The sequence below is a fragment of the Callionymus lyra genome, chromosome 13 (assembly GCF_982586985.1).
Source record: "Callionymus lyra chromosome 13, fCalLyr1.hap1.1, whole genome shotgun sequence".
Lineage (NCBI taxonomy): Eukaryota > Metazoa > Chordata > Actinopteri > Syngnathiformes > Callionymidae > Callionymus > Callionymus lyra.
The window spans coordinates 22,349,769-22,367,333 of NC_141830.1; the positions used below are offsets into that span (position 1 = coordinate 22,349,769).

Genomic DNA, 17,565 nt, shown 5'->3' on the forward strand with positions numbered 1-17,565 from the left:
AAAAAACAAAACACAGAATGAGGCAATAAGACAACAAAAATACAACGTGCAAAGTCTTAGCTCTGGGTCTTGGGTTCTGGATTGTCTCTTTTAGTCCGAGCATTGTAATCCTCAATCAGGCGGGGGTCGAGAATGTTCCGAGTGGGCTCCCAGGAACGCTCCTCAGGCCCGTAACCCTGCCAATCCACCAGGTACTAGTAGCCCCGACCAACCCGCCGAGAGTCGAGAATTTTACGTACAGTAAACGCCTTCTCACCCTCAACCACCCTAGGAGGGGGAGGAGGTTTAGAGGCCGGAACCAGCGGGGACACTATAGCGGGTTTAACCTTTGAAAAATGGCAAGTGGGGTGGATGCGCATCGCCTTAGGAAGGCGTAGGCGGACCGCAACAGGGTTCACCACCTTGGTGATGGCATAGGGTCCCATGAAACGGGGAGTGAGCTTACGTGAAGGTAAGTGTAGACTAATGTCTTTGGTGCTGAGCCACACTCGGTCCCCCACCTTGTAGGCGGGAGCGTCTGAACGCTGCTGGACAGTGGCAGACTTGGCGGAGGCCGCCGAACTCAAAAGTTTCTTTCTTGCCTTAATCCAGGTTGACTTGCACCGCTGTACTAGAGCCGATTTCGACGGGACTTGGACCTCCTCCTCGAGATCGTTGATATCCGTAGGTAGACTCGAACGGACTCATTCCCGTGGAGGAGCACGTGAGCGAGTTGTGTGCGTACTGGACCCACGCAAGAGCCTTGACCCAGGTGGTGGGAGCGCGGAGACACCGTTGCTGTCCTGGGTGACAGGACCACTTGGACGCATGGCACCAGTGGAGAACCACTTCATTCAAATTCATTTCCCCGATCCTTAAAACAGTTTCTTTCAGGATCCATTTTCAAATTCTGGTTCTTACTTTCAGATCTATTCATGGTCAGACCTTCCATCAGTGATCTGATCCAGACTTACACCCCAGCTCGGGCTCTGAGGTCTGTGGATCAGAATCTACTGATGGTTCCTGAACACGCTTCCGGACCAGAGGAGAGAAATCCTTCCAGACTGTTGCTCCTAAGCTTTGGAACGATCTCTGTGTTTGATGATCTACTGACTCCTTCAAGAAATATCTTAAGACATTTTTATTCTTGCTTTTCCCTGTTTGTCTTATGTGTCTTGATATTTGAAAGTATATATTTTAAATGTGTATTGTTTTTGATTGTTAAAGCGCTTTGTGACCCTGGTCTAGAAAGGAACTTTACATATAACCTTTACTTTACTTACTTATTTACATATAGGCATAGAGGTCCATCATCTTTGATAAAAAAAACCTCTCTCTAGTTTTGGTCAATTTAGATGTTGTAATGTGTTAAGCCACCACTTGAGGCCGACATACCGAATGTACTAAAGAAAAAAAAATGTTTTTTTTATTTCATAAGCACAAATTCAACTTCTCTGAATGGTGTGGATCATGTGAGTGACCTTCCTATTGTTTAGTCCACTGTGGCTTCACATTTTCACGAAGTCCTTTTCTCAGACAACACCGTTTACAAAGTGTAGTGTTAAGTAGTAATTTAGTTGTTTACAACGTTACCGTTTGCAACATTTATAGAAGGACAACGGGCAGAAAGCCCATATAAGCCTTCACAAAACTATTTTAATGGAGAGGAAGTACAAATGAAATGATCAGTTATAATATTATTTTGGTATTTCAAATAGCAAGTACCAATTTTGAGTCGATGTTTAGAATCAATATGTTGGGTTCTAATTTAGATGCATTGTTGTACCTTTCGTTGTCGACAGCAGGTGTCGCTAAAAACACCTCAGGCTCCAGGTTCAATCCCACAATCCTCGCTGGCCGGCGCTGAATCATTTAAAACGTCAAACTCACCAACGGCTTCGAAACTCTGCACACCCGTTTGAATTTTTAGTTGTCAGCAAATCATTTTCTCTTTTCTTTGGGATTACCAAACACACCGCCAACACACCGGGGGCTGTCGTCGGGAGAATGACTCGGTTTGTACTGGTATTGCTGCCTTCAAAGTAGCGCCATATGCTGTTTGTGTTGCTAACATGCTAGTTAGCATTCCGATGCTAGTTAGCATGCGAGCGCTAGTTAGCGGCCCAGTGTATCTTGTGCCTTTATTTCACTTTATGCCAACATCCACTAAGACTGCGGATGTGGGTTCAGCATTTGTTTGTGTCGTGCTCGTTTTAAAGTGAACTAGTTTAGTAGAACCGTGTTGTGGTTTGAAACGGTGCTAACCTCAGGACGTTAGGTGTTAATGTTGTTATTTAGCTTGTAAACTCGACAACAAACTAATAAATTGTAATGAAACCCAACAATATTTCGTGTGAATCTGTCTCAGCCTCACTTTGTAGTGTTTTATGAAATGCATGATTTCTGAATAAATTGACTTCTAATCCAACTTATTTCTCAGGGTCTTTTATTTCTCGAGATGAGACCACCCATGGCCGGCAATCCTTCCTGTTTCATTTTGCTCCAAAGAACATGAAGCCGGTAGGGAAAGAAAATATCATGGTTTGTTGTGTCAACTACTGCCCACTTGTCTTGTGAATGTTGTGACTGCTGTGTTTTCCAAGTGACTTTGTCGTCCCAGGTCTTCATTTATTGTCAACATATTTTTATCGTAGTGTCGAAGTATAACAACACACCTGGCAATGTCATTTTTATTTATATAACTTTTTTAATGTACTAAAACCACGTATATTGATTATTTAACAAAAATAGCGATCATCCATCATATCAGGTTGGATAGAGTTACTGATAAGAAGATTTGGAGGCCAAAATATGGAGATAATGCGTTTATTTAAGTCCTGCTTTATGGTGCATAGGCAACAATTCTTCCATTTCTGTCATGACAGAAATTGACCAGCTGATTTGCCCCATTTTAATCACATTTTCCCGCCTCTGAAACTCAAGATTGTTGTGTCATTGCTATATTCCATCTGAAAATACTGTAAAATGGCTTAAATTTGGCATGATGGATACAGTACAATAATTGCTTTATGTTACATAACCATCTAAGTCAGTTTGAGCTAGAGCATGACATTTTTACACAACGTAAGAATTTGTTGTTGTGTCAGTACAGAATAATACTAGAAAACACACTAATTAGTAGAAAAACAGATCCAAGACAGACATTCTGCAGCTCCTACATGGATGCCTTCCTTACTTTAACCCCATTTAATGATTTATTCTTGAAGGGGTATATTAAACAGAAATTAAAATAACTGTGTCAATAAAAGAATATTTCTAATTTTGAAAAATTGATCTCAGAGAGCGCTGCCCTTTTTTTGTTTGTTTTATCGTTACATAATGGAAGTCCTTGTCCGTGGACCTAAAAATGCATCCTGTAGATCAAAATATTGGTCTATCATCAGTCAGATCAGATGAAATTGTACTTGCAGCTTTATTAATTAAAATGATTAGATTATTGTAGTGTAGCTATTTTTCGATTTAAAGGGTTTTTTTTACCGTTGTTTTGTCTATTTTTTTAACTCCCATTAGCAATTGTAAATAGGACCTGTGACTCTATATTATCATGGTGTTGTGGTTGTGTATAGACTAGCGCTGGCCTGATCCCCTATCTCTTGTTTTAGGTGGGAATTAATAAGGAAAATACAGGTAAGGGAAGGTGAGTTCCTGATCTGTGGAAGTCATTTTGACCATAATCACCAACCATATCCCTACAGTGTAATCCACTCACTGGACCATCTAGGATAATTTGTCTGTGATCCATCATCTGAAATGTGGGTGTTGAAAGGGTTTTTATTCATACCACATTAATATGACTTTGTATTGCTTCCTGCAGGTTTCAAAGACGAGGCAAAGCTCAAGTTCCCGGCAATATAAAGCGGTTGTCTTCTTGCAAGAGGAGGAGTTGCCCAGTGGCAGACGTGGGCTCGAAGCTGCGCTGCAAAGGCACCGATGTAGGCCGTGTCCATGACCCTGGCATGGCCAACAAGGAAAATGAACTGATGTCCTCTGCAGAAGTGCAGGCCTATCACTGCCATGACCGCCGCCTAATCCCGGTGACCTCTGCAGAGGCCTCCAAGATGGAAGGGGCCAGCTCCAAATACAGTGACATAACGGAGGTAAAGGGATGCGTGGTATTGTTGATAATTCTCATGCACAAGATCGCTTTGTCAAACCTGGATAGATTGTAGGATTATGAAAGTGCTTTCAAGGTCCTGGAAAAATGTAGTCTGTGAAGTGAAGTTATTTTCAACAAGAAATCATTAGGAAGAAGGACGTTTTTTATTCTCTGTTGGTCAAATAATTGGAAAGTAAGTGGGCTGGCATTGTTTCATTTTGTAATGAGTGCCACCACAGGTATTGTCAAGCATGACTGAGTAGAGTGAAGAGGAGGAAGTTGAAGGGAGGTCGGCAAATACATGAGTAACTTGTGGACATATTTGAGTAATTAAGAACGGCAAGTTGATACTTGAATGTTCAGGAGGGTCCTCCAATTTCTTGGAAGTGATGATGGTCACTCACTTCTCTTTACTTGGCTGATTGGTTCTTTGTCCAATATGGTTGCATCAACCTGATTTCTGCATGAGACATCTGTTCGTGTTTTTTAACCCCAATAATAAGGAAAAAAAAAAAAACAATCTCTGAGAACCCTGAAAAGGCAACTGTGAAGTAAAAAACATTTTGGGTAACTTTATTTTGAAGCCCATCAAAGAAAGGTACATTGAAGAAAAAAAGAATATAAGACCGTATAATATAATTTTTCAGTTATTTTACACCTCAGTACATAATTCTGCATGTGTTCATTCATAGTTTTGATGCATTCAGTGATAATCTAATATGTAAATAACTATGAAAAGAAAGAAAAATTGAGCATTGAACAAGATGTGTCCAAACGTTTGGCGTGTGCGTGCACGCACACACTTCATTCTTGTAAACACCTACTATTGTTTCTTCTATCTGACGTTTACTCTTTCACTAGAGCATTAAACATAAACAAAGTGACTGGAATGTTGCTGGTAAGTCACCCAGCCGTAGGCTTATGACAAGATAAATTGAGCCGCCCCCTTTCTGCATTTTTCTCTTTCCAGCTGAGCCACACACGTGTAGAAACATCAAACATTCATAAACAATTTTCAACTGTTTTGTTGTTGCTTCTTCACAAGCTTTCATTTTGAAAGTGCGGGTAGTGCTTTTGGTTTCACAAACCATTTGCACTGAACTTTCAAGCCACAATATTCTTGTATAGCGGACGACTGTTCTCTGAAGCTACCATGTCACTACCGACAGTTTTGAGCAGACAATAGTTAGCATTTCTAAACTGACCAGGCTTATACACAACCAATTGGAACACCCAGCGACCACCAATGTGTCTGCATGTCTTCACTGGTATGAAGCTGAACTGTTGTTTACGTTGACGCTTGTTGTCATCCGACTGGAAAGTCCACTCCTTGCGTCGTAAAGGCATCTCATTGATAGTGTTTCCACTTGTTTACAGAAATTTGACAGAACCAAATTTGTGAACCATATCGTTTTTTTTTTTTTGTTGTCCTGAGGTGTTTTTCTATAAGTTTACATCTTTTTGTTATTGGTGACCTGACGAGAATATTGAGTAACTGCTTACAGAAAAGGGTAGGAGTCAAAAACTCTATTTAGATTTTCTTTCTCGTTTTTATTTCTGGGTGTTTTTATTTCTCTTGCTGTTGTTAAACCGAATTTCCCCTCGCGGGACTAATAAAGGTTTTCTGATTCTGAAACCAGATGTAAGATGGCTGCATAAACAAATTATATTTGGGGTTTCTGTATAAATAATTGAAAAATAACGTTACAATTAATGACCCTTGGCTCCATGTCTAGCTATCAAAGGACCACGAAGCGATGAGTCACATCCTATTTGAAAGGAACCTCCGACTAAAAGTCGCCCTCACGCTGTGGCAGAAGAATGCCAGTGAATTAGTGGCATACGTAACAAGGTAATGCATAAAGGTAATTTTATCTTTGTGTTCTTCCTCTCAAGCATGTTTGTGTTCCCAGAATTCAAGATACAGGAGTGCTGCTCGACTGCTTGCCCGTCTTAACAAAGAAGTGAGTGCTTGAATAGTTTTGTATTGTTCTCTTTCATTTCTTAATAAAATGTTTGTCTAATAGTCTTCCGTGTTTCACCTCCACAGCCTTCAGACTGAAGAGTCCTGTCTATCATTGGGATGTTGTGTCGACCTCATGCCTCAACTGAGATTAATCCTCGCTAGTAAATATGAACAGTGAGTAACAAATGTGTTTATTTGAGGTGAATTGGTTTTACCTTTTCATGACCTCCTGCATGTTGTGCCTCGCAGACACCTCTTGGTGGGTCTACACTGGGTTCAGTCAATCATCAGGAAGTGGTGGACAGAGCTTTCAAAGAATGAGAAACAACTGCAGGACAGTTGCTCAGAGGAGAGGTGAGATTGTTCTTGGTGATGTCTCACTGAGCCTCATGAGTCTTTGAATAGATTTCTACTTCTAAACTATCTTCATGTTTTGAAAGCGCTAAGTCACCTGCACATGCACCAACACCAGCCTTCTTATGATCGTTTCAGGAATGTCGGAGTCATGAGGCAGCAACTCAAGGATTTGTGGAAAGATGGAGCGCGGTTGTGTTCGGTTCCTGGATCAACAGGGGAACTGGCTAAGGTGAGAAACTTAGTACTTCATGCTCGATCTGTGAGTTAAAAAAGATTTCAAGCCTGTAGCTGTTTAGGGGTCAACCTTGTGTTTGTGTTAATCCTCTTGTATTCACTGAACGGCACTAATGGGGCACGTGGGCGAGGGACAAACAAAAGATGAAGTACTTATGTGAAGAGGAGCAAAAAAAACAAACAATAATGAAACGGTCGATGATTTCTGTCGTTTGTCTTTGCTTCCTGTTCAGACGGTGCAGGATTCCCTCTCGCAGCTGCCCTGACACTGTAGCACTTTGAGGATGTGACCACTACTGCCAGATTATTGCTGTTTTAACCAATGGCAGCACCTGGAGAGGAAAAACGGTCTCATTCTCTCTGAAAGTTCTCCAGACTCAAACTCCTCGCCGCAGCCTGCGCTGGAGACACTTCAGCAGGACAGGAATCTCTGCATGGAAACGTACTCGGCAGGCGACAGCTTCACATTGAAGTGGGCGGTTGTGCGGGAGCTGAGGCGGACGCTCCCATCAAGTGCCAAGATCTTATGTGTCATAAACGCTCCTGTGTTTTATTGTTTTTAGCCTGAGTACTTTTTGGAATCGGGAACTTGAATCAACAGTCTTAAGTTATTAGAGTTCTTGTTTTCATCTCGTTGTCACGTCCGACTCAATGATGTAAGAATGTGATTATTTTAGTCTGTAAATAAAATAAAAAATCAAGAGGTCTTCCTCTGACATTCTGCATTGTTGTGGGTTTTTGTTATAAATGAGCGATAACGGTTATATAATTGTTTATTCTGCCTTTGAGCATCGTGCTACACAGCACATGGGAGGAGAAAGTGTCCCAACTGGCTTTTCAGGTTTTCGTTTGTGCTTTTTGTTACGTTGGATTCAATGCTGTTGTCTGTAGCGCGCCCTAGAGAAACAACCTCTAAGGAACAACCTTAAGATGGTTTATCATGCATTAAAAGACTTAACGAGGTTTACATAGGAGCCTTAGTTTGGGAGAGGCCTTTGAGCAGTGTGACGTCAATGCAGTTTTTTTTCCAAGTCAAACGATGCAGTTAATTTGAAGAGCGTCAAATAACTTTATTTTGTTTATTCTATATGACTCATAGAACAAACAGTCGAATTATACATGGTTTAATACTGTCAAAGATTAATAACTTCCGAGTGCAGCGTAAAAGTGTACGTTCTATAAGGGAAGCACAAAAACATGTTTAAAACTGACTTCAATTTATCAATATTCTTAATGTATTTTTTTCTTCTGTCGTTCCTGGATATACGTCATGTGACGCTCGGCATTTTCCGCAGTTGCTCGGGCCCGACGGCTCGTTGATGTGATTGGTTACTTGTTTTTCTTTAAAAAAAAAACATTTTACTATATATTAATTGATTTATAACCCTCACAGCATCGGCGATCGCTCTCAAGCGAATTATAATAAATTCCAAATTAAATTCGTATGACAAAAGGAACGTTAACCATTACAGGCGATCCAGATTGTTAACCGTTGACAGACCAATAAAGTTTTGTTTGTGACGTCATTTTCCGCAGTGCCAGCTGATCGTCGCCTCCATATCCGCACTCAGTTTAATGTCCGGGCACCTCAAGCTTACTTTCATTCGACCACGCGACAACAGACGATGTTATTAACCGAGAGAGTCGCGTTATTATGGGCTGTCATGCAGGCCTCGCTCGTCGCCGCCGCGCTGAGCTTCACCGACCTGGAGAGCGGGCCCGGCGCAGGTGTCAGCACACAGAGCAACGGCGATCGCTTTAAAATCGAGGGCAGAGCAATAGTTTCCGGAGTTAAAACTCAGGACTGGGTGTCGACGGCGCGGGTCATGGTCGAGGGAGAAGAATATGTTGGTTTTATGAGGTAAGAGACGTTGACATGTTGGTACGCGACACACTTAGCTGCGCCGTGTAGCATTAGCATGTATTGCTAAGCTAACTTTAGCATCAGACCGGTATATAAAGTATGTTTTTGAACGGAAGTTGGTATTTAAGATGTGATACAGCACAGTTACACCTTTGAGTTAACTAGGTGACACCATTGGTTCTGTTCGAAATCTAAATTCGGGATGTATATATTTCTATTGTGCCAAGTAACACAAGGTTCTTTTTAAAATGACTGCGTGTGAAATTGTATACTGTGAGCCTTAAATGAACATCTTCATGTATTTTCCTCACTATGTTTGTTGATCTGGCTTCAGACCACTTTATACAGTAGATGCTAGATAAGGTTTTATCCTCAGGTGATACAGTTGTATCCAACATATATAGATAGATAGGTACTTTATTGATCCCCGAAGGAGAAATGATCCTGCAGCAATAATGCATCCAACCATCCATGCATGTAAAACCAATCAAATAAATACATGCAAAACATAAAAAGACATGAATTAATAATTCAAAAATTGCTAACAAAAAGTTAAAAGTCCATGGTAAGCATGAAGGAGAGATCTGTTGTAACATATAATGGCAGAACAAACAATAGATTTCTTAAAACGTTCCATTCTACAGTGCGTGGAGAGGAGCCTGTTGTTGCAGTTACTCTTCTGAGCTGCCATAGTGACACCCTCTTCAAGGGTTACTTGGTATGCAAAATAGCCTTCATCCTTTTCTCCAGCACTGCTCCCACAAGAGTCCACACTTTTCCCCCATTACAGACAAACATTTCCCGATCAGCCTGTCCAGCCGGTCACTGTCTCTCGAGGTCATGCAACACACAACCCGAATGAACATGGCACTAGCTACGACAAACTGATTATAAGGACCTTGGACATAGGAATGGCTACATCACTAAGTTAGCGTTGTTAGCTTGTGCTACATGAACCCGTGTAGCCTCCTAATCTCTAATAACCTAACATGTTCCTGTCGGAGCTCCCACACTGTATGTTAAAAGATAATTGAATCAGTAATGTGACATTAATATCGAAGCAATTTTATTGTCGCTGTTGAGTCTTTGCTGCTGTCTAAAAATTCAATTTGATCTAAGTTAAGAAAGGAAGTTATAATCCAGTGGTTGGGAATTAAATTTCCTCAGGGGCCACATTTTACAAGTCATAAGGGGTCACCAAGCAAAATAAAACATGATTGTTGATCTCATGAGGGCCCCATGAATATTGTCAAAAGTCTGTTTAGCGATGATGTTCTTCCTTCTTGAGTTCTAAACAACATGCTGAGTCTGTAAAAAAAATGTTTTAAAAAATGCCGTTCTTTGTATAAAGTGTGTCGTTCTGGCCTGCAGGACTGACGGCAGTTTCACCGTCAATGATGTTCCTCCGGGTTCGTACGTGGTGGAAATCGTTACACCCAACTTCAGATTTGAAGCAGTGCGCGTAGACATCACGTCCAAGGGTAAAATGAGGTGAGACTCGTAGTGTGATTCTGATGGCGAGAAAGCCCGTCTTACCCATCTTCTTTTCTCAGGGCACGTCTGGTGAACTACATCAAGCCCTCCGAGGTGATCCGGCAGCCGTACCCACTCCAGCTCCGAGCCAGCGGACATCACAGCTACTTCATGAAGAGGGAAACGTGGGGCTGGACCGACTTTCTCATGAACCCCATGGTGAGATTTGCGCCGACTGTAACCTCTGCTTTTTCTATGACCTATACTAAATGAAACGCTCTCGATCTGCAGGTTATGATGATGGTGTTGCCTCTGTTGATCATCGTCTTGCTGCCCAAAGTGGTCAACACCAATGACCCAGAGATGAGAAAGGTAAATCCATGATTTAAAATGACACCATGTTTTATTTATATTTTGAAAGCCATATTCGGAACTATCGTAATAATTGTGTAATAATCGATTTAATAAATGTATAATGATCTGATAGAGGAAACTAAAACTTCAAAGGAGAACAAACCAACCTGATTCTAACTCGTTTGGATTGTTCCCCCGTGCAGGAGATGGAGCAGTCCATGAACATGCTGAACCCCAACCCCGAGCTTCCTGACGTGTCCGAGCTGATGACCAAACTCTTCTCGGGCTCCAAGGGCTCGTCCAGCAAAGCCGTCACCGGCGGCAGCAGCAGTAAGGGAACCAGACCGGCCGTCAAGCGGAGGTAGTAGGCTCCACCGGACCTCCAGACTTGAAGAAGCACGAGTCCTGCTGTAACGGCGAGATGTTTTTTTTTTTTAAGTCTTTTTTTTTTTTTTTGTCCTTTTCCTCACGCTGGGTCTCTTGTACAGTTTATGAACAGATGTTTTGAGTATGTTGTAACTATTTGGAGCTAAATTTAATATCCTTTCTAATATCTCTTCTTCATATTGCACTGAAAGAATCTGTTTTTCCTGCATCTGCGCTCGTGTCATCAGTGTGTGAGCTCACCCGCCTCCTCTGCTGCTACACCCACTACCTGACAGAACTTCTATACTCAGAGACTTGTTCGCTTTTGATGACTGTGAATGGAATTTTAACCTGAAATTTTTATTTAAAAGACCAGATGGAGTAAAGAATTAAATGGCTAATAATACACTTGTCTACTATTCTTTTTCACTTAAAGCGCCTTACATTGTCCTTTTAAAATCAACTGAACTGAAACGAGTTGTCCACGGATTGTGTAGTATTCCATATGGCCGGTAGGTGGTGCTACATTTCCTTTGTGATGTTCCTGCCTCAAGAATTCGCTGCTACGATCCACATCAAAGGAAGGATTGTAAAGGAAAGTATTAAAGCTTAACGTTATCAAAATACAAATGTGTAAATCAACATTGATACCGTCCTTATTAAATTTCAATTTTTTTTTTTGACAGGCACGTCGCCACCACCATAAGAACCTAAATAATAATAATAATAATCTCTTTATATAGCGCCTTTCTAGACCAGGGTCACAAAGCGCTTTGACAGCCATTCACACATACTGAAAGAAATGAATGATCTAATTTATGATTTTAGGTGAATTTGTTGAAATGATTTACAGCTTTAATGATGGCATGGTTAGCATTAGTATATCAAGTTTGAGGATTAAACCCATGTAACATTAAACCCAAAACCCAATTCACACATTTTAAAGACAAACCTTTGAGGATCTACTCCTGGATTTAAGTTTCTGTTACATTTTTAAGACATTTGACAAAACGTTTTAGGATCAACGTCTTTGTGTCAACTCATCCACAACATATCTATGTATTAATTCTGGCATTTAGAGGTCATTGTTAGCATCCATGCTAAACGTTGTGTTACCAAAAACAAGCAGTGATGTGATAAGATTAAAGACTAAAATTGAGGCTTAAACTCAAGTGGATGATCACCATGCAGCAAAAACAACAATGCATTTGCAGGTTTTGAATAATTTTATACATCATTGATCAACAACAGAAGTTTGTACAAAACAATGCGAGCTCACTATTTGCCACACGTTCACTTAAGGCAGTAAGACTTGCACTGACAAAACAAAGAAGCAGAAACAAAGGCCTGGTGTCTGACGATCGGAGAGAACAGGAGTTGAGGCAGATCAGTAACTTGTGTGGTCGCATCTCATGAACTCCTGTTGATTCTTTTTATGTTTTCTTTATTTACACGGCAGTGGAACATTTTCTTCTTCCTACTTTAGTTCTCACTTTTTATTTGTCCCATCTGGCCTTGGCCCTTTGTTAGAGAGAACAAATATATCATTGATTTTTTATTGATTATTACTGTCAAGAAAGTTTTTTACTTTGGAAAAAAAAAACAAGACATTGATTTGCTTGTTTTCAGCTAAATTTGCTGGAAAGAAATTTAATAAAACACCATATTGTTGCGGGGAAAAAAAACAACCTCTGCTGATTCAGCATTATGTTGAGATGTGTTTTCAATGCACTTAAGTTTGTCTTTAGGCCAGTATGTCTTTTTTTTATTATTGTTTTACTGTTTTTTATCTAAACACTGATCTGTGAAAATGATGCCTACATTAACCGGTCCGTGGTATTACTACTCTACCTTCATCCCTTTACGACTTCCTTCTACAAGCACACAAGAACAGCCTTCCGACTGGACCAAGATGGCGTTCTAACTGGGATTTAGATTTTTTCCTCTCTGCATCTTCTGGCAGTTTTTAACAAGGTGATCGGTACTTTTTTAAAATGTATGAATGAAGTGAAAAGTCAAAGAAAGTGGTCATGCTTGAAAGAACTAGATCAAGAGTAGAGTTGCTTAAACACACAAACGAGCAAAAAGGCGAAAAATCCTACAACATATGCTGTTTTCTCAACACAACAGAAGCAGAAGAAGTTTCAAGACTACAAGTCAATAGACAAGTTCTTCAAGCTGGAACGTGCCTAAAGGTATTTTTGAAATTTTGGATTAGGAGGATTGAGGTTTCTTTCTGAAAAACATGTCGTAAAATTATTATGATCTTATTCTACAAACTTTTAAATAAAACATTGATTTAAAAAAAAAAATTCTAGTGTTATATATTGCACTCACATATTTCTGGGTTTGTGTCCAATTTTAACCGTTTCATGAAATCATAATGAGTAACAGTTTTTTGAGCATAAACAGCAAACAAATTATTAGTCACTGAGAATATTTTTGACCAAAAATCTGTATCAGTGCTATCATAATATGGAATGGTTGAATTTAACATTTCAAATGTTTTTTCAATTTTTTTTTAATTGATTGATGTTTATTATTTCAATCATTTTATTATTTTTTCATTTAATTTATATTTATATTTAAAGGAGACTTTTTTTTATTGAACAATTGAATTTAATGATTCGATTATTTTCATTTTACATCACATTTGTAGCCTTTTAATTAGTTTCTTTTTTTAATTCGTAGCCTTTTAAATTTAATGTTTTTAAATTTGTAGCCTTTTAAATTCAATGTTTAAAAAATGTGTAGCCTTTTACATTCAATCTTTTTAAATGTGTTGTCTTTTAAATTAAATATATATAAATTCGTAGCCTTTTAAATTCTATATTATTTTTGATCTAAAGCCCTTTTAAGTCAATTAAAAATGTTGGTACAACAGCGCCTCAAGACAATAACAAACAAGTACAGAGAAACCTCAATTCATCGTCCATGTGACTCACAGAGGATCACGCGATGACACAGAAGCATTGGTGCCTCAATTAAGCTATCGTCCAGACAATTTGTCAACTTTGTTGGTTCTCAGAAAGCTCAAATGTGTCGAAAGATTTCAGCCAGAATATCATAATCTGATGGTCAGATGACCCGTTTTATGAAGTGTTTGCCAATGCCCCGTCTTTATAAAAGATCCCCCTTTTTCACAGATTCAACGCTAATAAGGAATAAAACATTTTCCAAAAATTGAGATTTTAAATCCAACCATTGAATCTTCTGATGGCACTGATCTATAAATGTGGGCCACCCTTCACATGTCAGTCAATCTGGAATCAGTCTGGCTAAACATTGATTCCAGGCAACTTAAACTTTCTTGTTTTAAATTTGATATTTCATCCAGTGGGTCACAGCTGCACGCTATCAAGTTTGTTCATCATAGTATGATGTCATTTTATGTAGTTGTATTTAAAGTCATCATTATAGGATTTTACAAAAAAAGTATTCATCCCCCTGAAGACTTGTGATGGTAAAAACCTGTCGACTTCAATGAAACCTGTAAGAAATGTTGGCGTGTTCTGTAGTTCCATCTGTATCCAGGAGGGTTTTGTCACTGCCTTGTATTGAGCAGCAGCAATACCACCAACAATAAAAATAAAAACGATTTTTACTTACTTACTTTCATAAAACACAGGATACAATGAAATCACTCAAATAAATCAACTTTCATGCAACGATCACCGTTTTTTCTGGTGTGTTCGAGCGATCGTTTCATGGTCAGATGATCGAGCCTTGACAACTGGACACATTCTTAGAGCAACAATTCTTGACCCATGAAAGTGGTTTTATTGATATGATTGTATGCTGCGTTTTATAAAGTCACGTGACGTCAGCCTCTTGAACAGTGGGGGAGTCTTCTATGGATTTGTTGTTCAGGTTGCCCATTAAAAGAATAGTTGCACTTCGTTGTAAATGAGTAGCAACATAAGTTCAATTGTTCAGTCAAGGTTTTCTTTTGGAAATCCTTTTTAGATCAACGGTTTGGCAAGTTTGGACATTTTTGCACTAGAGGAGTCAGTGTTTGGCCCCTGCCTCGGTCCAGTTGGCTCAGGGACAGGATCGTGAAGTTACATCTTCTCTGGTCCTTGGATGTCTCAGCACCTGTCAGTCAAGGCTGAAGTGTTGCCCAAATTAAGAGACATTTTTAACCACCAGACGTTTTCAACGGACAGGTATCGTATCACACCTACAACATGCTCATGCTCAACACACTCGTGGAATCCACACCTTCAGGATATTGGCCCTTCAGGTCATTTTGTTGTTGGCGTTCTGTCCACACCAGTACAGCTTGTCCTCGCCTCTCCTCCTCCTCCTCCACTGGCAGAGCAGCAGCATGCGGAAGGTCTTCTGGAAGGTCTTGTTGCACAGTGCGTAGCACATGGGGTTGACGGTGCTGTTGACGTAGCACAGCCAATAGCCCAGGTGCCACAGCGACTTGGGGATGCACGTGTCACAGAAGGTGGAGATCAGCACCATGATGTTGTACGGCGTCCAGGTGAGGATGAAGGCAAGAAGGATGGCACTCAGCGTCTGGGCTGCCTTCTTCTCCTTCACCAGCACCATCCGCTTCCTCTTGGTGATTTGGTTCTTCAGGACGTGGTCCATGGGTTTGGAGGTGGTGGAGGAGGACGGCGAGGCATTCTTGGGTTCTGTCTCGGGAGGGCCAGGAAGAGAGTCAGTGGTCTTACCCTTGGACTCTGGTTTGAACTTGTAGGCGATGCACTTTTTACCTTTCGGAGGAGTGGAAAAATACTGATCTTCCAAGTCAGTCGCCTGGCCGTTCTTGTCGGTCTGCCCTTTATCTTTGAACGATCCCTGTGGCGTTTCTACGGAAACGTGGTGCTCGTCCTCGTCGGAGGAGGTGTAGCTGTTGAAAGAGGTGATGTGGTCGGACTTTGCCCAAGCCTCGTCTGACCTTGTGGTTGTTTTTGTGACGTTACTTTGGTTGGATGAAGACCAGGAGGCCTGACTCCGGTCCCGTCGCTCTCTGGTGAAATGAAAGCAAGAGTGTAGAACAGTGTTTTGTGGTTTCTTCCCTTCTGGGATGTGACCTGACGAGAGTCCTTGCAGCTCTGCCAAATCTTTAGTCCGTTTCTGCGTCTCCTTGTAGATCCTGCAGTAGAGGATGGTCATGACAGAGACGGGGATGTAGAAGGCGGCGATGGCCGTCCCAAACGTGATCACGGGTTCTGTCAGAAACTGGATCTCACACTCGTGTAAGGACGCCTTTTTCTCTCCGACAAAGTACTGCCAGCAGAGGATGGGTGGCGCCCACAGAACAAACGACACCAACCATGCAAGCCCTATCATTATGGCGGCTCTCTTGGGAGTTCTTTTGGCTCTGTACGTCAGCGGCCTTGTGATGGAGAAGTACCGATCAAAGCTGATCACAAGTAAGTTCATAACCGAAGCATTGCTAGCCACGTAATCCACGGCGAGCCACAGATCGCACGCAAGACTCCCCAAAGACCAGTAGCCCATGAGAATGTAGGTGGTGTACAGGTTCATGGACAGCACTCCGATAATGAGGTCAGCGAATGCCAAACTGAGCAGGTAGTAGTTATTTACAGTCTTTAGTTGGCTGTTGACTTTGAAGGACAGCATGACCAGAACGTTGCCCACGATGGTTATCAAGCTGACGATAGCCGACACTGTAGCGATAGTGATGACTTCCCAGAGGCTGTGAGGTGACACCGGGATGTGCGACACATTCCCAAGCGTGTTGTTTGGAAGGTCCATTATTCTGAGCTTGAGTTCACACGTTAAAGAGAAACTTTCTTCTTGAGATCTGTAAAGAAACAGAAAAAGATCAAATGTTATTTAACGCACCAATAATCAGAATGATTATCTTTTTTAGGTTTAAAACTTAACAATACACGCACTGGAAAGAAATAGGAACTGTTAAAAAGTATTGTTAAAGTGGTAATATTACATAAAGGATTTTTTTTCAAACCGAGTGTTGTACTTGACAAGACACTTTGTATATTTGATTGTTTTGAAGATTATGTAGAAAGTTAAATTGGAAATCCCCAAATAATAAAACAACAATAATTTTTAATATTTAATTCAGCATTTTTTAGGTTAGGAAAGAAACAAAAAATAATAATAAGAAGATGATTTTTTGTCTAAATTGGGGGCGTATTTATGCAGGTTGTCTTTTAATCCTGTTTTTTAATAATATATTGATACAAAAGCGAAATAATGTTTCAATAATGATATATATTAATTTAATGTAATACTTGGTGATATAGTTTCACTGAAATATTGCCTGTTTTCCCTTCAATATTCGAAGAGAGTCAAACGCGGAACTATTTACTTCAGTGGTAGGAGCGTTTCTACCGTCGCACCACTTTTGCGTAACGTGCTCAAGTGTCCGGCGTGTGGAACTGTCATGGAAGCCAGAGCGAGCAGAGGGAGAGTAGCAGGCGGGAAAAGAGGCGCTCGTGGCAGCGGCGATGGCGACAGTGTCGGTGGAGAGCACCGTGGTAGAGCCAGAGGTTCTCACCACCGAGGCCGGGGAAGAAGGGATCACTATCGGGGTCGTGGACGTGCAGGAGGAAGTCATCAGCGGGTAACTCTTCTATATTTACTTTTTTTTAACACGTTTTTTTTTTATAATAGAAAAAAAACAAGTTTATTCGTCGACTTGTTGGTCACGTTAAATTTAAATGTATTTTATTATTATTATATACGTTCTGCTTCTTGTCCACCTTTTCCCGCTTAATTCGACATATTCCTGATATATTCCCTAAACTGGAATAGTTGGACGAAAAACGTGTGCTTCACCTGTAGCTTCACCCTCATCCCACCACTAGAACTGGTTCTAAATTGGAGCCGAACCCAACCCTCCTTCTGGAGTCT

General features: G+C 40.7%; 4 protein-coding genes across 6 annotated transcripts in view; 3 read left to right on the forward strand and 1 right to left on the reverse strand.

Annotated features, from left to right (window-relative positions):
* Nucleotides 1-1,848: 1,848 nt before the first annotated feature.
* On the forward strand, nt 1,849-7,371 carry katnbl1 (katanin p80 subunit B-like 1). Of its 2 annotated transcripts, none has more exons than XM_087806142.1 (10): nt 1,849-1,994; nt 2,420-2,499; nt 3,603-3,752; nt 3,815-4,097; nt 5,833-5,948; nt 6,010-6,060; nt 6,147-6,236; nt 6,312-6,416; nt 6,555-6,648; nt 6,887-7,371. In XM_087806142.1, coding segments are annotated over exons 3-10 (774 nt in total). In that variant the 5' UTR covers nt 1,849-1,994; nt 2,420-2,499; nt 3,603-3,750; the 3' UTR covers nt 6,920-7,371. The 2 variants fall into 2 exon arrangements, with proteins under 2 accessions (XP_087662268.1, XP_087662267.1); XM_087806141.1 differs by having other exon boundaries at nt 3,603-3,637.
* An 809-nt stretch (nt 7,372-8,180) lies between these two features.
* Nucleotides 8,181-11,116, forward strand: emc7b (ER membrane protein complex subunit 7b). The gene is made up of 5 exons (XM_087806365.1): nt 8,181-8,514; nt 9,889-10,008; nt 10,071-10,209; nt 10,282-10,362; nt 10,548-11,116. The coding sequence occupies exons 1-5, from the start codon at nt 8,279-8,281 to the stop codon at nt 10,707-10,709; spliced, it is 738 nt and encodes a 245-aa protein (XP_087662491.1). The 5' UTR covers nt 8,181-8,278; the 3' UTR covers nt 10,710-11,116.
* A 3,137-nt stretch (nt 11,117-14,253) lies between these two features.
* On the reverse strand, nt 14,254-16,457 carry chrm5b (cholinergic receptor, muscarinic 5b). The gene has a single exon (XM_087805271.1). The coding sequence runs from the start codon at nt 16,441-16,443 to the stop codon at nt 14,950-14,952; it is 1,494 nt and encodes a 497-aa protein (XP_087661397.1). The 5' UTR covers nt 16,444-16,457; the 3' UTR covers nt 14,254-14,949.
* A 622-nt stretch (nt 16,458-17,079) lies between these two features.
* Nucleotides 17,080-17,565, forward strand: part of aven (apoptosis and caspase activation inhibitor) — a 34,288-nt gene continuing 33,802 nt past the window's right edge. For both annotated transcript variants that reach the window (XM_087805273.1, XM_087805274.1), the window contains exon 1: nt 17,080-17,275. In XM_087805273.1, the coding sequence (XP_087661399.1) occupies nt 17,096-17,275 (180 nt within the window). In that variant the 5' untranslated portion in view covers nt 17,080-17,095. The remainder of the gene's footprint in view (nt 17,276-17,565) is intronic.